The sequence below is a fragment of the Micromys minutus genome (assembly GCF_963924665.1).
Source record: "Micromys minutus genome assembly, chromosome: 19".
Lineage (NCBI taxonomy): Eukaryota > Metazoa > Chordata > Mammalia > Rodentia > Muridae > Micromys > Micromys minutus.
The window spans coordinates 11,047,577-11,062,695 of NC_137954.1; the positions used below are offsets into that span (position 1 = coordinate 11,047,577).

General features: G+C 42.3%; 1 protein-coding gene across 1 annotated transcript; it reads right to left on the bottom strand.

Annotated features, from left to right (window-relative positions):
- Positions 1-498: 498 nt before the first annotated feature.
- On the bottom strand, positions 499-15,119 carry TMEM237 (transmembrane protein 237; the record flags this gene model as incomplete). Its single annotated transcript, XM_080932893.1, has 11 exons — positions 499-1,384; positions 3,001-3,122; positions 3,957-4,047; positions 4,840-4,913; positions 6,206-6,397; positions 6,640-6,763; positions 9,120-9,277; positions 10,198-10,315; positions 13,085-13,219; positions 14,758-14,814; positions 15,005-15,119. The coding sequence occupies 11 exons, from the start codon at positions 15,117-15,119 to the stop codon at positions 1,323-1,325; spliced, it is 1,248 nt and encodes a 415-aa protein (XP_080789019.1). The 3' UTR covers positions 499-1,322.

Genomic DNA, 15,119 nt, shown 5'->3' on the forward strand with positions numbered 1-15,119 from the left:
AGAACCTCAATTATCAAACTGTCGACATTTGGTTGTGTGCTAATCTGGGAGGCCCAGTAATTTCAGGGATGTGTCCAACAGCCTTTAAGTCACCTTCTCTTACAGCAGGTCTTCTCACTAACTTAAGCTGTCAGGGTTTATAGACACCAGCTGAAGAACCATTTGAAATGTGTTAAGATGACCTTTGTCCATGCAGAACCCACCCCAAGAGTGGAATTTCCCAAAAGCCTATAGATATCTGACTGAGAGTGTGAGAATGAGGATGGTGACCTTCCACTCATGGTCCCCGTGACTCCCAAGAAGAGCCCCTCAATCTGAGCATTCAAAAGACTGGGGAAGGAGGATCAGGAGTTTAATTAAGGTCAGTCCAGGGTACAGCGCAAACTAGGAGAAACAGAAGGACTAGGGAGATGGCTCAATAGTAGAGCCCTTGTCTTCCAGAATAAAACTCCAGGTTTGAAATCCATCAACTGTAAACAGAGCAGAGACTCTCCAAAGGTTAGCCCAAAATCACAAGTCTGGGCTGGCTCACGGTCCAGCTTCTCTTTGCTGTGTCTGAGTTTGTGGTTGCTGCTTCTGGTTTCCGAAATGGGCCCTCCAGTCTCTCAGGCTGGACTCAAACTTGCTGAAGATGGCAATGAGCTTGTGTTCCCCTGCTGTCACCTCCTACGTCCTAAATTCCAGGAGCTGTGACACGTTCTTCCAAAGCTCCCTACATGACTCTGATGTGTAAATAGATAGGAAAATAACAGGTGCAGATTTAAAAAAAAATCTACAGTTTATAAACCTTTTCAAAGAGATGTATTTCTACTTTATTAGCTATAAAGCATCTTTCAATTCAAATGACAATGTAATTATTACATGATATATAACACTAGCTAGCGTCAGTTAACACAAATTATATACTGCAGAGTATTCAATAAGAAGACATCAAAAATATAAAATGAGGACATTTTCCCTTTTTCCCTGTTCTCTAAATTTACATTTAAATTTGATGTATATTTTATAACACTGAAGTTAAGGCTTTTCTAAATTGGTGCTCTTTTAGATAATAATCATGAATTTAGCAAATTTGAAAGGACAGGAAACAAAGACATTGGGTTTTTTGTTTGTTTGTTTAGCTCATTATCTCCTGCATCACTAAGGTGATAATAATAAAGATGTTAATGTTTGGTATAAATACCAGATATAAACAGTTTTCATAATCTCCAGTAGCATTTCAGCATTATGTAACAAAAGCTCAATTATAAATAGAAGTATGTTATAAAAATACACTTAAAGACAGGGGTGGGGAAGGCAGGTCACCGCAGGAAGGGCCGGTGCTATGGAGATGCTTTGAATCCTTTCTCAGGGTGCTCGTCCACATCAGAAAAGAACATCAACTCTGGAGAAGAGAATAAACATATCCTACTTAAAATATTTTCAGATCCTCACAGTCTGCAGAAATACTGATTTATACACAGTACTCATATACAAGTATGAATTATTCAGGGAGTTTTTAATCTAAAAAGCTAAGCTAGTAGCAAGTGAACACGTTTCAGAATTTTGAAAGTCCAAGCATTAAATTTATTATAAACCCCTTAAAAATAAAATATGCATAATAAAAATAGCATTAACACCTCTTACCAAGAAAATTAAGTCACCTAGGGTCATTAAAAGAGCTAAGAGACTAATTCTACAGTGATCAGGTGATTTAAGATGCAGGGCAGGGGGACGGATTCAGAACCAACACTAAGTGTCTGCTACAGCACCGCCACTATGCTATCCCATTTCATCTTCACAAGCCCCCAAGACTAGGTATTCTCCTCATTTCGTCTTTACTTTTAAATCACCATCCTTAAAAGACAGCAGGTTTCTGGAATTCTTACTATGTGTTGTGCACACTGCAGGTGAGATGGAATCTGCACAAGCCAGCCAGGAATAGTGTCACCCAGCAACAACACAATCATTTTCATAGCTAAACTATTACTTCACATAGAATACAATTTATTTTTAAAATGCCAAGGAATATATAAAAATTAAGCCTTCAGAATACAAACAATAAAAGTCCTCTGATATAAGCCATAAGATCTGGTCAAAACGAGCTTCAGAGATGTAAGGAATGTGAGTGGACTTGAAAGCCTATCTTTTGACTGGCCACAGCAATGCATTTCTATTTTGCTATCCACATTAATAAAACTTCAGTCTCCAAAGCAAAGGCTACGCTTATGTGGAATCAGCTCCATTTTTCTGTTTCCTACTTTTGACCTTCTTCAGCTGTGATATACCAGAGGACATGGCATATACCCGAGTATCTCTCCGTCATCTTCATGTAGATAAGAAGATGAAGAAGGCCTGGATGCAGAGTGCTCTTACCCTGCATCTTAAAATGTAGTTGATAGCTGTTATTTAATGTTGCATGAAGTAAATCGAACAAATTTAGCCCAACACTTGAGGGAGGGCACATTCAGTAAATGGTTAAATGACTAGGTTGTTCAGTAAAAAATTAGCAAAAATATCTAAGGCATAAAATAGGGATGTGAATATTATTAAGTGGCAATTTTCCATAGCCTCAGATTTTTTTTTTCCTTTTAGTGGGTTAGGATGCAGGAAAATTCCCTGGCTCCTTGTCACCAAGTAATGTGCTGAGACCATTTATTATCAAGGTGAATTATCTGTTTTGTAGTATATATGTCAAGATTAATTTTATATAGTTTGATTAAATTATTTACTGTGTATGTAACACACACACACACACACACACACACACACACACACACATATTGTGAAGACCTAGCTTGATGAGACCAGAGCTTTAGCAAACCCTCAACATTCCCAGAAGGCACACCTTCCGGAAGCCTAAGAACCACCAGGAAAGGTTACCAAGCTCCAACTCTCTAAGTCCTCTGTTTCTTCATCCTTCTAATAGTTTATTTTAAATGTGTTTATTATTGAACTATTATTGCAAGACTGATCATGAGAGAAACTGCACAATGCATCTATCTTTTTTTAGTGTAATACCTTCACTAAGATCCATGTCTGGCCTGTAAGACAAAAAAAGCCAGGACACTCCAACCAGAAGAGCCACCACCAGATTCACTATGATCCACGGCATGAGAACTGGTTCCTCGGCTTCTGCTGCCCTGGACATGAGAAATGCTCATTAGAAATGCCTTCATTTTTGCCCCCAAGTCCAAATGCAACTATTTCATATACTTTAAAAAAGTAAGTCCTCTCTTAGAGAAAGACCAAGTGTGACAAAGTATGAGCTCCCTAAAACAAACAATAGAAGAAACTCAGCACACATCTGCAGAGTTCAGAGCCTATGTGAGCTCTAAACAGAGCAGGGTAACAAAAGTTATGTTTCCCTCTAGAGTTCAACAATTTTCCTTACAATACCATGGCAATATTCTTCAACTGACAAACTCCTTTCTCGCTTAGCCCACACCTATTCATTCTCCCAAAAGAGACTGTCATTCATTGAAACTGGACTTTCAGCCATCTGGTCAACCCATCAGCTGGCTACTAGTCTGTGAATGCTGTTTCTCCCAATACTATCTTCCTAGCACTACTGGCTCAGCAATTGGGGCTGTGTTCCAGCGACCCTCTCCACCACCATCCTGTGATATTAGGCTCCCTGCATGTGGTAGCCTAATCCTCCAATCCATCATCATATTTTTAAAAAGATATCTTCATTTAAAAATCCATAGTTGCTTATGCCTGTAATCACGGCACTTAGGAGGGACAGGTGGTATGATCAGGAGTTCAAAGCCAGCCTCCCCTACAGGAGTTTGGGCTACTTGAAACTACATGCCAAGAAAAACAAAAGTAAAAATAGAAAAAGATCATTATCCATTAAGCAACAGAACAGGTCTTTCCTTGTCATGGCTGAAAATGTGGAAAGGTATCATTACCCTCCTTTTCCCCCGTTGCTGCTGTTAACATAACAACCACATAACATTGCTGTGGATTCTTACCAGAGGCTTCCATTGACAGCAGGTTCATAAAGGCAGATCCTGTCACTTGTCACTTGCTGACTCAGAGAAAGTACCAGAGCAGTAAAATACACTGAGGGGGGAAGAAGCGAAGTTACTCATGAATTTAACTGCTGTTTATACCGAAGTTTAAGACCAAAAAATTCCACACTTTGGTGGATGATTACACAAAAGAAATTCCTTTAAGGCCGATTGGCAGCTTTTTGTTATGTAGGTGTGGATACAGTGCAGTGTCATTGACTAGAACAGTTTCATCATCAGGACTGACAAGAAGGAGCCTAGGTCTTTCAAGAATTTAAATGACTTGTTCAAGGTTCTCAAACGAGCTTTAATAGGATCTTGCAACCCACAACAAAATGTATTGTAGATTGCAAGATATACATAAAATGGTATTCATTACTAAAAGGCCACGCCAGTTGTAATGAAGGCCAGAAAATTTAACTTTGCTTATTACTTTTGGTGCAGGGCATTAAACCCAGGACCTCACATATAAATCCAACTCCTGAAAGTCATTTAGGTGATCTTCAAATGAGAACCACCTGTCAGCCAGGCACAGCAGTGGATGCTTGCAAGTCCCAGCACTTACGGGAGAGCAAACAATGAGAAGTTCAAGGCTATCCTCAACCACACAGAAAGTTCATGGCCAGCCTGGACTATGCAACAGATCCTGTCTCAAAAACAGAAACAAAAAAAAAAAGTTCTCAAAAATTACTCCTACCACATTTTAAACTACAAATCCATTGATCTATAGGTAATGGTTTATATGATGAAATAACATAAACTTTCTGTATAATATTTTTCTTGATTCAAAGTAACAGAATTGCTCCTCGATTATAACATAGTTATCAAGGTAACTAATACTCACGAAAAGAAGCTAAAGCTGTTGGCTCCAGGGCCAAAAAGTTCCGGATTGCTACTGATGTTTTAGCAAAGTCGGTCCTAGAACAAGAGAAAAAAAAGCTGTCACTGTGCAGCTGTAACGTAACACAGGGTACTCGCTGGTGTCCCTTTCTCTAGCCTACTGCCACCAGGCCCTCTGTCCCTTACCAGTCTCTAGCTAACTTTTAAACGAAAACATGAAAGAGTATCTACCTTATTTACAAAGGCTACGAAAACTCTAACATGAAGTTGAGTATTAAGACCCACAAGGAAACGATTTAATCTTAGTTGGCAAAAATCATTTAGCGTCCTCCTCTTCCTGTCAAATGATTAGACTACAGTACTGACTAGTTTTTATCAGCTGGTCACTAGCTATAGAGTCATCTGGGAAGCTGACAGAACCTCCACCAAGAAAATGACTCCATAGGATTGACCTGTAGGCAAGTCTATGGGGGTGTTTTCTTGATGTGCTCAGGGCAGAGGTGGTGCACACCTTTGACCCCAGTCCCCAGGTAGCAGGTAGGTCTGTCAGTTTGAGGTCAGCCTGGTCTACAGAGGGAGTCCTGGAAGCCAAGGCTACCCAGAGAAACCCTGTCTCAAAAACCAAAACATACAAACAAGCAAACAACAACAAAATAACCAAGGAATAAATCAAGACTGGGAGGTCCCAGCTCACTCTGGTGACACCATCACTGGGACAGGCCCATCGCTAGGCAGGTGTACTGAGCAAGCCATAAACCAGTAGTAAACAGCATCTTCCACAACTCCGGGTTCCTGCCCTGGTGAGTTCTTGCTGTGTGTTCCCCTGATGAGGGGCCATAAAATATGTGATAAAACGAACCCATTTCTCCCAAAACTGTTTTTGCTCAGTGTTTTATCACAGAAACAGAGGCAGACTGTAAATAGGCAGGGTTTGTTTGAGGTTTTGGGGGGGATGGTTTCATTAAGTTTGTACGGGCAGGGGGGTACACACCCTGAGTATGGTGCACACTTGGCGGGAGGAGTTGGTTGTCTCCTTCCACAGGGTGGGTCTTGGGTTGCAAACTTAGCACAGCAGGCATGGCAGGTAAAGACCCACTGAGCCATCTCTCCAGCCCGGCTGGTATTTTTTTAAATGGGTTGACCTGTGTTCCCCAAAATGAATGGTGAAGGTCTAACTTTAGTCCCTATGGAGGTGACTCCAATTGGAAACAAGATCTCTATAGATACAGTGAAATGAAGATAAGGCCATGCTAATCCAAAGACTGGTTCACGAAAAGATCATTCCACCTTGAAAAGCCATAGTGACATATATTGCTTACTACTTCTTCCTGAAAGAAAGTTAGAAGACCCCACATTCATAACAGCCTTACCTGTCAAATGCTGAAACTGTACTTAGCACCAAAAGCAAGTAAAGAAGGCTCTGGAAGGGATACGCCAAGGGCTTGTACTGCTGCAGGAGGTTGGAGACGTTAGACAACTGATCTCCTGCGAGAACATAGATCACAACAATATTCCACACAGCACAGCCAGCCAAGAAGCCGTGGGAGAACAGGCCGATCATCCTGCACAGAAGAGTTTGATTATATACTAACCACTAAAATAAAAAGCTAAGGTTTTGTTAAAATCTCCTCAAATATTATAAAGTTTAACATATTATGATAAGCCCAAGTGGAAGGTCTACAAAAATAAATCTACATCCCATTTTAAATTGTCAAATTGTGTACAAAGTGTGGAACAGCCAAGACTGTTTTCTTTTGTTTTAAAAGATGATGTCCAATTAACATTTGCTTAATGAACACGCCACCTGAAAGCTCGGTGCACAGAAAGTGCCACATCACGGGTCGTCCAAGATGGCTTCACGTCCATGGACACATCTATGTTTTCCGTGGTCTTTATCAACTCGGAACGATCCGCCGCATGAAATCTCCCTGGGAGTGCAAAGCAGACAGACCACAATCACTGAGGGCTGGCAATCGAGAGCCTGCATGGCTGCTGAGGTAAAGGCGCTGCCTCAGATCACGCCTGATGACCTGAGCTTGGCCCCAGACCCACACAGAGGCAGCAGGATGGAACCAGCTCCACAGAGTTGTCCTGACCTCATACGAATGTCACTCATCTACATCACACATAAGCTCATGTGTGAAAAACTGAAAGAAAGGGAGGGAGGGAGGGAGGGAGGGAGGGAGGGAGGGAGGGAAGGAAGGAAAGGAAGAAGGGAGAAAGGGGCAAAATTAAGGTTGAAATTTGCTACTTTTTGCAATCAAAAAAATTACCCTTGACCTGTAACCCTTTTGCCTTTTCTTTTACCTTTGGCTGCTTAGACATCTAATTTCTTCATCTTCTTTTAAAAAAAAAAGATTTATTTATTTTATGTATGTGTCTACACTGTCTCTTTCTTCAGAAAGAAGAGGGCATCAGATCCCATCACAAATGGTTGTGAACCACCATGTGGGTGCTGGGAATTGAACTTAGAACCTCTGGAAGAGCAGTCAATGCTCTTAACCATCTCTTCAGCCCCAATTTCTTCATCTTTAAAAAAATTAATAATGTCATGCCAATAAGCTTTCTTCTCAACCCAAGGCTGATCCTAAAATAACAACTTTAAGATCAACTATATTTAATGAAATTAACAATAAACTTTCAACTCAGAATTAAATTTGAAAGTGTGTAGCATAGATGAAATCTAAAGACTTTAGGAATATGAAGATGAGCATGTTGGGGACTAGAGAAATGGCTGAGAGGTTAAGGGCACTCGCTGTCCTGGCAGAGGACCTGGGTTCAGTTCCCAGCACCCACATAGTGGCTTCTAGTCACTGTAATTCTAGTTCTAAAGATCAGATGCCCTCTTCCGACCTTTGTAGGTACAAGTCACGTTACGAAACATAGGCAAAACACGCATACACATAAAAGAAAAATTTTAAAGTTTTAAAAATAAATATTTTTTAAAAACTGTTTAAAATGTTTACACTATCAAGGCAAGCTATTATTTGAAAAATTCTTTAAAATTCTTGGGAAAAGATGTGGGGTGTGAGCACACCTGTATTGACAGGGAAGATGTGGAGTGTGAGTACCTGTATTCACAGGAAAGATGTGGGGTGTGAGCACACCTGTATTGACAGGGAAGGTATGGGGTGTGAACACACCTGTATTCACAGGGAAGATGTGGGGTGTAAGCACACCTGTATTGACAGGGAAGGTATGGGGTATGAACACACCTGTATTCACAGGGAAGATGTGGGGTGTGAGCACCTGTATTGGCAGGGAAGGTGTGGGGTATGAGCACCTGTATTCACAGGGAAGGTATGGGGTGTGAGCACCTGTATTCACAGGGAAGGTATGGGGTGTGAGCACCTGTATTCACAGGGAAGATGTGGGGTGTGAGCACCTGTATTGGCAGGGAAGGTGTGGGGTATGAGCACCTGTATTCACAGGGAAGGTATGGGGTGTGAGCACCTGTATTCACAGGGAAGGTATGGGGTGTGAGCACCTGTATTCACAGGGAAAGTGTGGGGTGTGAATGGGGTGTGAGCACCTGTATTCACAGGGAAGGTGTGGGGTGTGAGCACACCTGTACTGACAGGAAGAGAACTTCATAAAGTCCTCTTGAGATTCGGGAGTGGGACTGGGGCATCGCACGTTTGCACTGTGGCTACTTTCTTCTCTAGGTGTAGCAGTTCAGAAATGGGTCAGGAAGCAGGTCAGACTCCATCTCAATTACCTGCCCAAAATCCATCGCTCAGACATTTTTAAAGGATGAAAGAATTAATTTTCTCAAACAAAAAATTTCCTGGAGAGACGCATTTGTGCCTTTCTGTACTGGTTAGTCAGACAGGGAAGTTTTTAGACCAAAGGAAAGAAGAATAAAATTACTGGGTCACATTGCTCTACAAAAGAGGAAGTGGAGGGAGGGCTCACATAGCAAAATGCTTGCCTCAAAAACACAAAGACCTGACTTGGATCCTGAGAGCCTACCTAAAACTGCTAGGCATGGTGGCCAGTGAGCATGGTTCGGGAGTTCTAGCCCAGTGAGAGATCTGGTCTCAAAGGAGGCAGATGAGTTGGGGATGGAAAAGCTGAAATCAGAATATATTGTATAGGAAAAAAAATATTTTCAATTAAAGACAAATAAAATCCAGACAAATTTTAAAAAATGGGAAAATAATAGCATAAAGACTAGTGTGCCGGTTTTCCTCTGTATGTCTTTATTACTTCCTTCATTCATCCATCAGAACCGTAATCACCAATATTTAGAGCAACTGTATCCCAAAGCAACGAGTCACTTACGGCTTTTCTCCACAAATACTTTGCCGACAGGCTGGCTAACTCCGGTGGGCGCCGTGACCCTAGAGGGATGTCCCAGAATGCTCTGCTCGTTTGTCACTATGTCTTCATCTTCTACCCCGAGCTCGCTAGCATACTGTGGCTCAGCTGCCTGAGTTTTCCTGAAATCAGGGAAAAATCTTTGAAACAATAATTAATTCTTGGATTTTTAAAGACCGCATAGGAAACTACCCATGAATGTAATGGAAAGAGTCCGGAACTTGGAGTGAAAGAAATGCGCTGTTCACTCAAATAGATTTGCTACTGACTGTGCTCATTCCTGTGGGCCTCAGTCTTCTCATTTGGAAAATGGACATTGACTGGACTAGATTTCACCTGACTTCAAATTATAAGATTCTAAATGTAACCAGTTATTGTATGTAGTCATCTTTAAGTACAAACATTATGTTATTTAACTTCCAGAATATTTTTAAGCATACTCCTGTATTTTATGATTATAAATAATGTTATTATTTATAATATATAATGTATATTACTATATAATATAGTTAATTCCCCATATTAAAAAACAATGGTTAGGTTTGTTTCATAATATTTCAAACCGGTTAACATGAAGAAACAGATCACAGTAGCTTATCTTTAATGATTACTCTTTATCTCAGGTTTTGCAACTTATACAAAAATATTCTTTTTGTTTACGATTTTTTAGAGATGACTCCTTGGGTTAGTTCCATACATTAGTCTTTGCTTGTGTGTGTGTGTGTGTGTGTGTGTGTGTGTGTGTGTGTGTGTATGTATGTGTGTGTGTCTGTGTGTGTGTGTGTATGTGTGTGTGTGTGTGTCTGTGTGTGTGTGTATGTGTGTGTGTGTGTCTGTGTGTGTGTGTGTGTGTGTGTGTGTGTGTGTGTGTGTATGTGTGTGTGCTCCAGTCTTTCCTCTGAGCAGCGGCTCACTTCTGTAATACTGTTTATCCTGACACATACTGACACGGTGTGTTCTGAGACCCAGTGAGGAGCTACTACTTGGATTAAACACCGGTACTGGCTCCAAGAAATAGCTCTGAAGAGGACTAGACTATTACTTGGCCTTCCTTCGAGGTTTGGGAATAGCTGCCTCCTCGTGTGGCTCCAAGTCAATGCCATTTTCATTCCGTAGGAAGGATGGACTCGGTGGCTTCTGGGTGAAGGAAGTCTCCAACTCTGAAAATAAGATGTGTCACATGACTACAAGGTAGAAAGAAAAACAATACACACCTTTTGTGAGATAAGAGAACTTTCAGACTTTTGGTTGGACCAATTCTTTTCTGCCAAGAGCAAGCAGCGTTGTTTGAGACAGCATCTCACTATGTAGCCTCAGAATTTGCTATGTAGACCAGGTTAGCCTTAAACTCGGAAAACTGCCTGCTAAAGGCATGTGCCAACATCCCCGCTAGGGTTAGATTTCTTCATTTTTTTTTCTATACTGGTTGACATTAAAACTTGAAATTATATATTTAAAATATAGACGTGTAAATGTTTTAACTAAGAAACTTGGCTGGTATGGTGGTGATGTTTTTAATCCTAGTGCTCGGAAAGTGGAGACAGGCAGATCTCTGTAAATTTGAGACCAGCCTGGACTACATAATAACTCAGACCCTGTGTCAAACAAACGAAACCAAATGATAATCTCCAGGTTTGGCAACCTGTTGGCAGGACACACAGGCGCCCAGATGTTAGTTTATTACAGCAAAAAAACAAAAGCAAAATCAGCAAAAGGAAAAGTGGCGTGAGCCCAGGAGAAACGGGTGCAGCCAGACGGTGCCTCGAATTCCAGCAGCAGGTTACGACAACACAGGAGATGCAGATCCTACAGGGATCCATCAGAGACTCAACATCAGTCACACAGACTTACACTTCCCAACCTTCCAGGGTCCAAAAGGGAAGTGGGTGTCTGCTCAGTTAGAGCGCATGTGCAAAGGCACAGGTTAGTAAAAGTTTGAGTGAGTACAGGAAACTGTTCATCACCCAAGTTGCCCAAAGCCATAAACCAGTTAGACAAGCAGGCTTTCTGAGAGTGCCGGGATCTCAGTCACATGACCTTCACTCTCCTGCACCCAGTGCAGCCATTAAGTTCAAACAAGTCCACAGAGACACCTAACCATTCGCTGTTCTTCCCACCTGAAAATACTAGTTCCCCAAGATGGCCTCCACCCTTCAAACTATTTTACTAAGATGCAGCCTAGGCTAGAAAGATAGTGCAGGCAGAACAGTACACAGCAGTCATTCTGGGCTAAAACAAAACAAGAACACTGTATCCGATTCTCAAGGGCTAGTCTGTGATAACAGTACTCAGCTAACTTCATACTTACTCCTTCCTCCCCTTTGTTTTATGTTAATAAAGTCAGTCCATTGTCCCTTTCTAATGACCATAAAACTAATGTGTTCTTAAGTGAAGAAAATAAAGATCCTATTTTGTTCTTCCTTGTTGAGAAGAGGAATCTAACCACAATCAGTATCTCCATTTCCCGCTGTCTTCACTGTGCACACACTGAACCTATGACCAAGCTCGAATCATGCTCCAGAAACACACATGCAGGTCAGGAGCCCTAGGACCTGCCACCAGAACTCTCTGTGTAAATGGAGCATTTGCAGACATAAACAAGTTAAGATGAGGTCATGCTGGGTGAGCCCTAAAGCCAATGGCTGCTGTCTTCAATAAAGAGAGTTGGGAAAACAGGCAAAAGGAAAAATGGTGAGATGGGCAGAGACTGGCATTATGCGTCCACAGTCAAGGATGCTGAAGACTGGCCACACTGCCACAAGCTACAGGGCGTGAGGGAGGCGCCATCGCCAGAGCCTCTGGAAGCAGTCCAGCCTCCTGAACACCTTGATTTTTAACTTCTATCCTTTAGACCCATGAAAAAATAAATGTTGATTGCCTGAGGTCTCCCAGTTTATAGTAACTTGAAACAGGAACCATGGGAAGACAATAGTCTATTTTGTGAGAGTGAGACCCTCTCCATGAGCACTGTTTTATAACCTTTGCTGTTGATGTTTTCCCGGGACACTAGTTCACTTCATCAGTCCTTCTAACTGATACTTGCGTTACGCTTATTTAGAGAAATTGTCATTATTTCACCAGGATCACCGTGTTCTGTGGTCACCCACTTCTACTTTTAAACGAAGATCCTTTGACTGCATTAATTATTCAGTTACTTCCATTCTTAGGAATCTGGACAGGCCACGGTGATTTATACTCCTGGTTCTGTATCTGTGTTTCTCTTCCCATTCTCACTAGAGAATGTACTGTGGTCTTTTTCTGAGACAAGATCTTGCTTTGTCGCTCAGGCCTGGAATTCATTATGTGCTGCCCTACACTCTGCAATCCTCCTGCCTCACTCAGCATTGTAAGCGCAGGTATATTATATACTAGACTCAGCTCAACTGTAGATTTTTAAATTTAAAAAACAAATCAAGCACTGCCTACTTGACACACTCACACACACACACATACACACACACAAACACACACATACACACACACAACACACACACACACAAACTTTTGTTTACATTGAGAGAACTGCCTGAGTCACAAATACTCAATAAATGGTGACTGTCACCTTATTAGATCCTTGATATTCAGAATTCACCCTATTTCCTACTTCTACTAATCTGAAATGTCCAATTCTTGCATGTACTGAGAACTGAGCTTTCTGGTTTATATCTGACACTACTTCTCTCTCTCTCTCTCTCTCTCTCTCTCTCTCTCTCTCTCTCTCTCTCTTTCTCTCTCCTCTCTTCTCCTCTCCTCTCCTCTCCTCTCCTTCTCTCATAGACAACATATTCATGACCAAAGAGACCTGAAAAGGGTCCGAGTCACCAGACTTGAAATGGTAAGGTATCTTAAGGAAGAAAGCAAGACTCCACCTCTGGGAACAAGGTTCAAAATCACAACCTCTGTCACAGCCTGACCATTTCCTCACGTACCAGGAGCTGGTCTTTTCTTCTGTCTCCTTTGAACAGGAGCCTCCGGGTGCTCCCTGAGTTCTGCAGCAGGTGGCTCACTGCCCTCAGCCCTCCTCTTAACAGCGGGCTCAGCAAGGCCCTCCGCAGATGCAGTGGCTACCGGAGGACAGGAGAAAAACATGTCAACCTGGGCAGAGACCGCTGAGTTAGAAAGATGGGTCGAGCATCCCTTCAATGCTTTCTGTACATCAACACCCCCTCTTTTCTGGGTTGTACCTGTATACTGACTCATGACCCCTCTCCTCTTACCATGGACTCTACGGTGAAAGTGAAATAAACATGGGAACAGGCAAGCTGAGGAAAGGGGAGGGCTAAAAAGAAGACCTGTTTGATGCAGAGGAGGAGAAACTGCTTCAGAGCATTCAGAGCACGCAAAAAGGTGCAGAGAAATCAAAACCGACATCACAGACTACGCTGCCGTCTCCTGCCCTAAGAAGCGTATCAGCCTCTGCAGTTCATTCTTTCATTGAACTGTATGTATGTTAGCCCGGGATTAAGTCATCATGAATTATTAACTGGAGGTGACCGGTCATTAGGAGTTTCAACCTTTCCCCTAATGGAACCTTTTAACCAACATCATTTGGGAAACTGGAATCACCCTTGACTACCTTGTCCACTGCTATTCCTTGAAAAAGAAAAAAAAATATGCTGAAAAACAAAGGGAGGATGTTCTTCTCCTCTGAAGGCCAGCTCTGGGATGAAGATGGAGGTTAGCGGAAGATCATCAGCACAGTGTTTGGGGGCCGGGGTTATCCTAGCACTGGGGAAAATGAGAAATACAAAAGGAAGATAAACTACCTTTCATTCACTGGATTAGTGACTGACATTGTCCTGTTTTGTCAGGGACTTAGAGAAGGTGACACTCCCATGCTTCACGATGGCAGAAAGTGAGGGAAACCTCCTCGAAGGGGAGTAAGCAGAGGCCATAGCGTCAACAGTATAATTCGTTCAGGGCTAACAATCTACACTTTACCTGCTACACCCCCCTAGATTGCATGGTCAACCGCGGCGCTCTTTGGAATGAAATCTTTACGTAAATGAAATGCCATCCACCACTACACTGACCTTTCAGGCTTGGGAGAGAAGTGAAGAGTGAAGTTAAGAAATCTACTAAGTGTTACTCTGAAGTCTCAAGCCCACTAGGAAAATAAAGAAGACAAAAAAACTGACTATTGAAGGTGATGCATTCTAGACGTGTGGAGTCTGAGTTCTTAAGAGACCACCCAGGATGACCGGGATGGCGGAGGGACTTCACGGCCTGCTTGTTATTAAAGGTTGAAGACATAGATGGTGTGATCCTGCCTTCGGGGGTCTTGCTCTAACATAGAACGGGAGAGTTAAGAATCCCAGATCTCTAAATCTATTGTTGTAGTCAAAGGTCTAGAACCAAGCAGAGCTTCAAACCGCTTATGGATCTAGGGACAAAGACCGAAGGAGCCCAGCAGTATTGTGAGCTCCAAGCACACTTTATTCTCTGAACACGCTAGTGAATCTCAGGCTACCTGTGCTCTTGCCCCCAAGGATCCCTGGGTGATTTGGTGCCCCTGGAACTTTGTGTCTCTGTAATTTGTAATGTTGATCATGCTTACAGTCATGGGAAAACCTGTGATCTCCAAGAAACACGGGCATCTTACCTAGTGTGCTTTTTCTTCTGGATTTCTTTTTCTTAGGATGACTAAGTGGAATATCGTCTATAAAACAAAGAGCAACAACAAGAAAGGGAGACAATCAGCTAGAACAGAACATCTGGTAAGGAAGGCGTTTCCCTCTCTTCCCTGGAGCCAACCAGTGTTTACATATGAAGGGAAGAAAGGTAAGGGGCTGACAAACCCACAGGCGGCCACACGGGTCACTTAGAAACTTGGCTCAAGAGATGCCCACCTGCTCCCATACGGTCTCCAGTCCCTGGCACTGAGGAACTACCGTCTAGATTGGTTGTGGCCAGGTGGCTGAATAGGTGTGGCTTGTGTATGTCTGTGGCACCGGAGGGCACCAT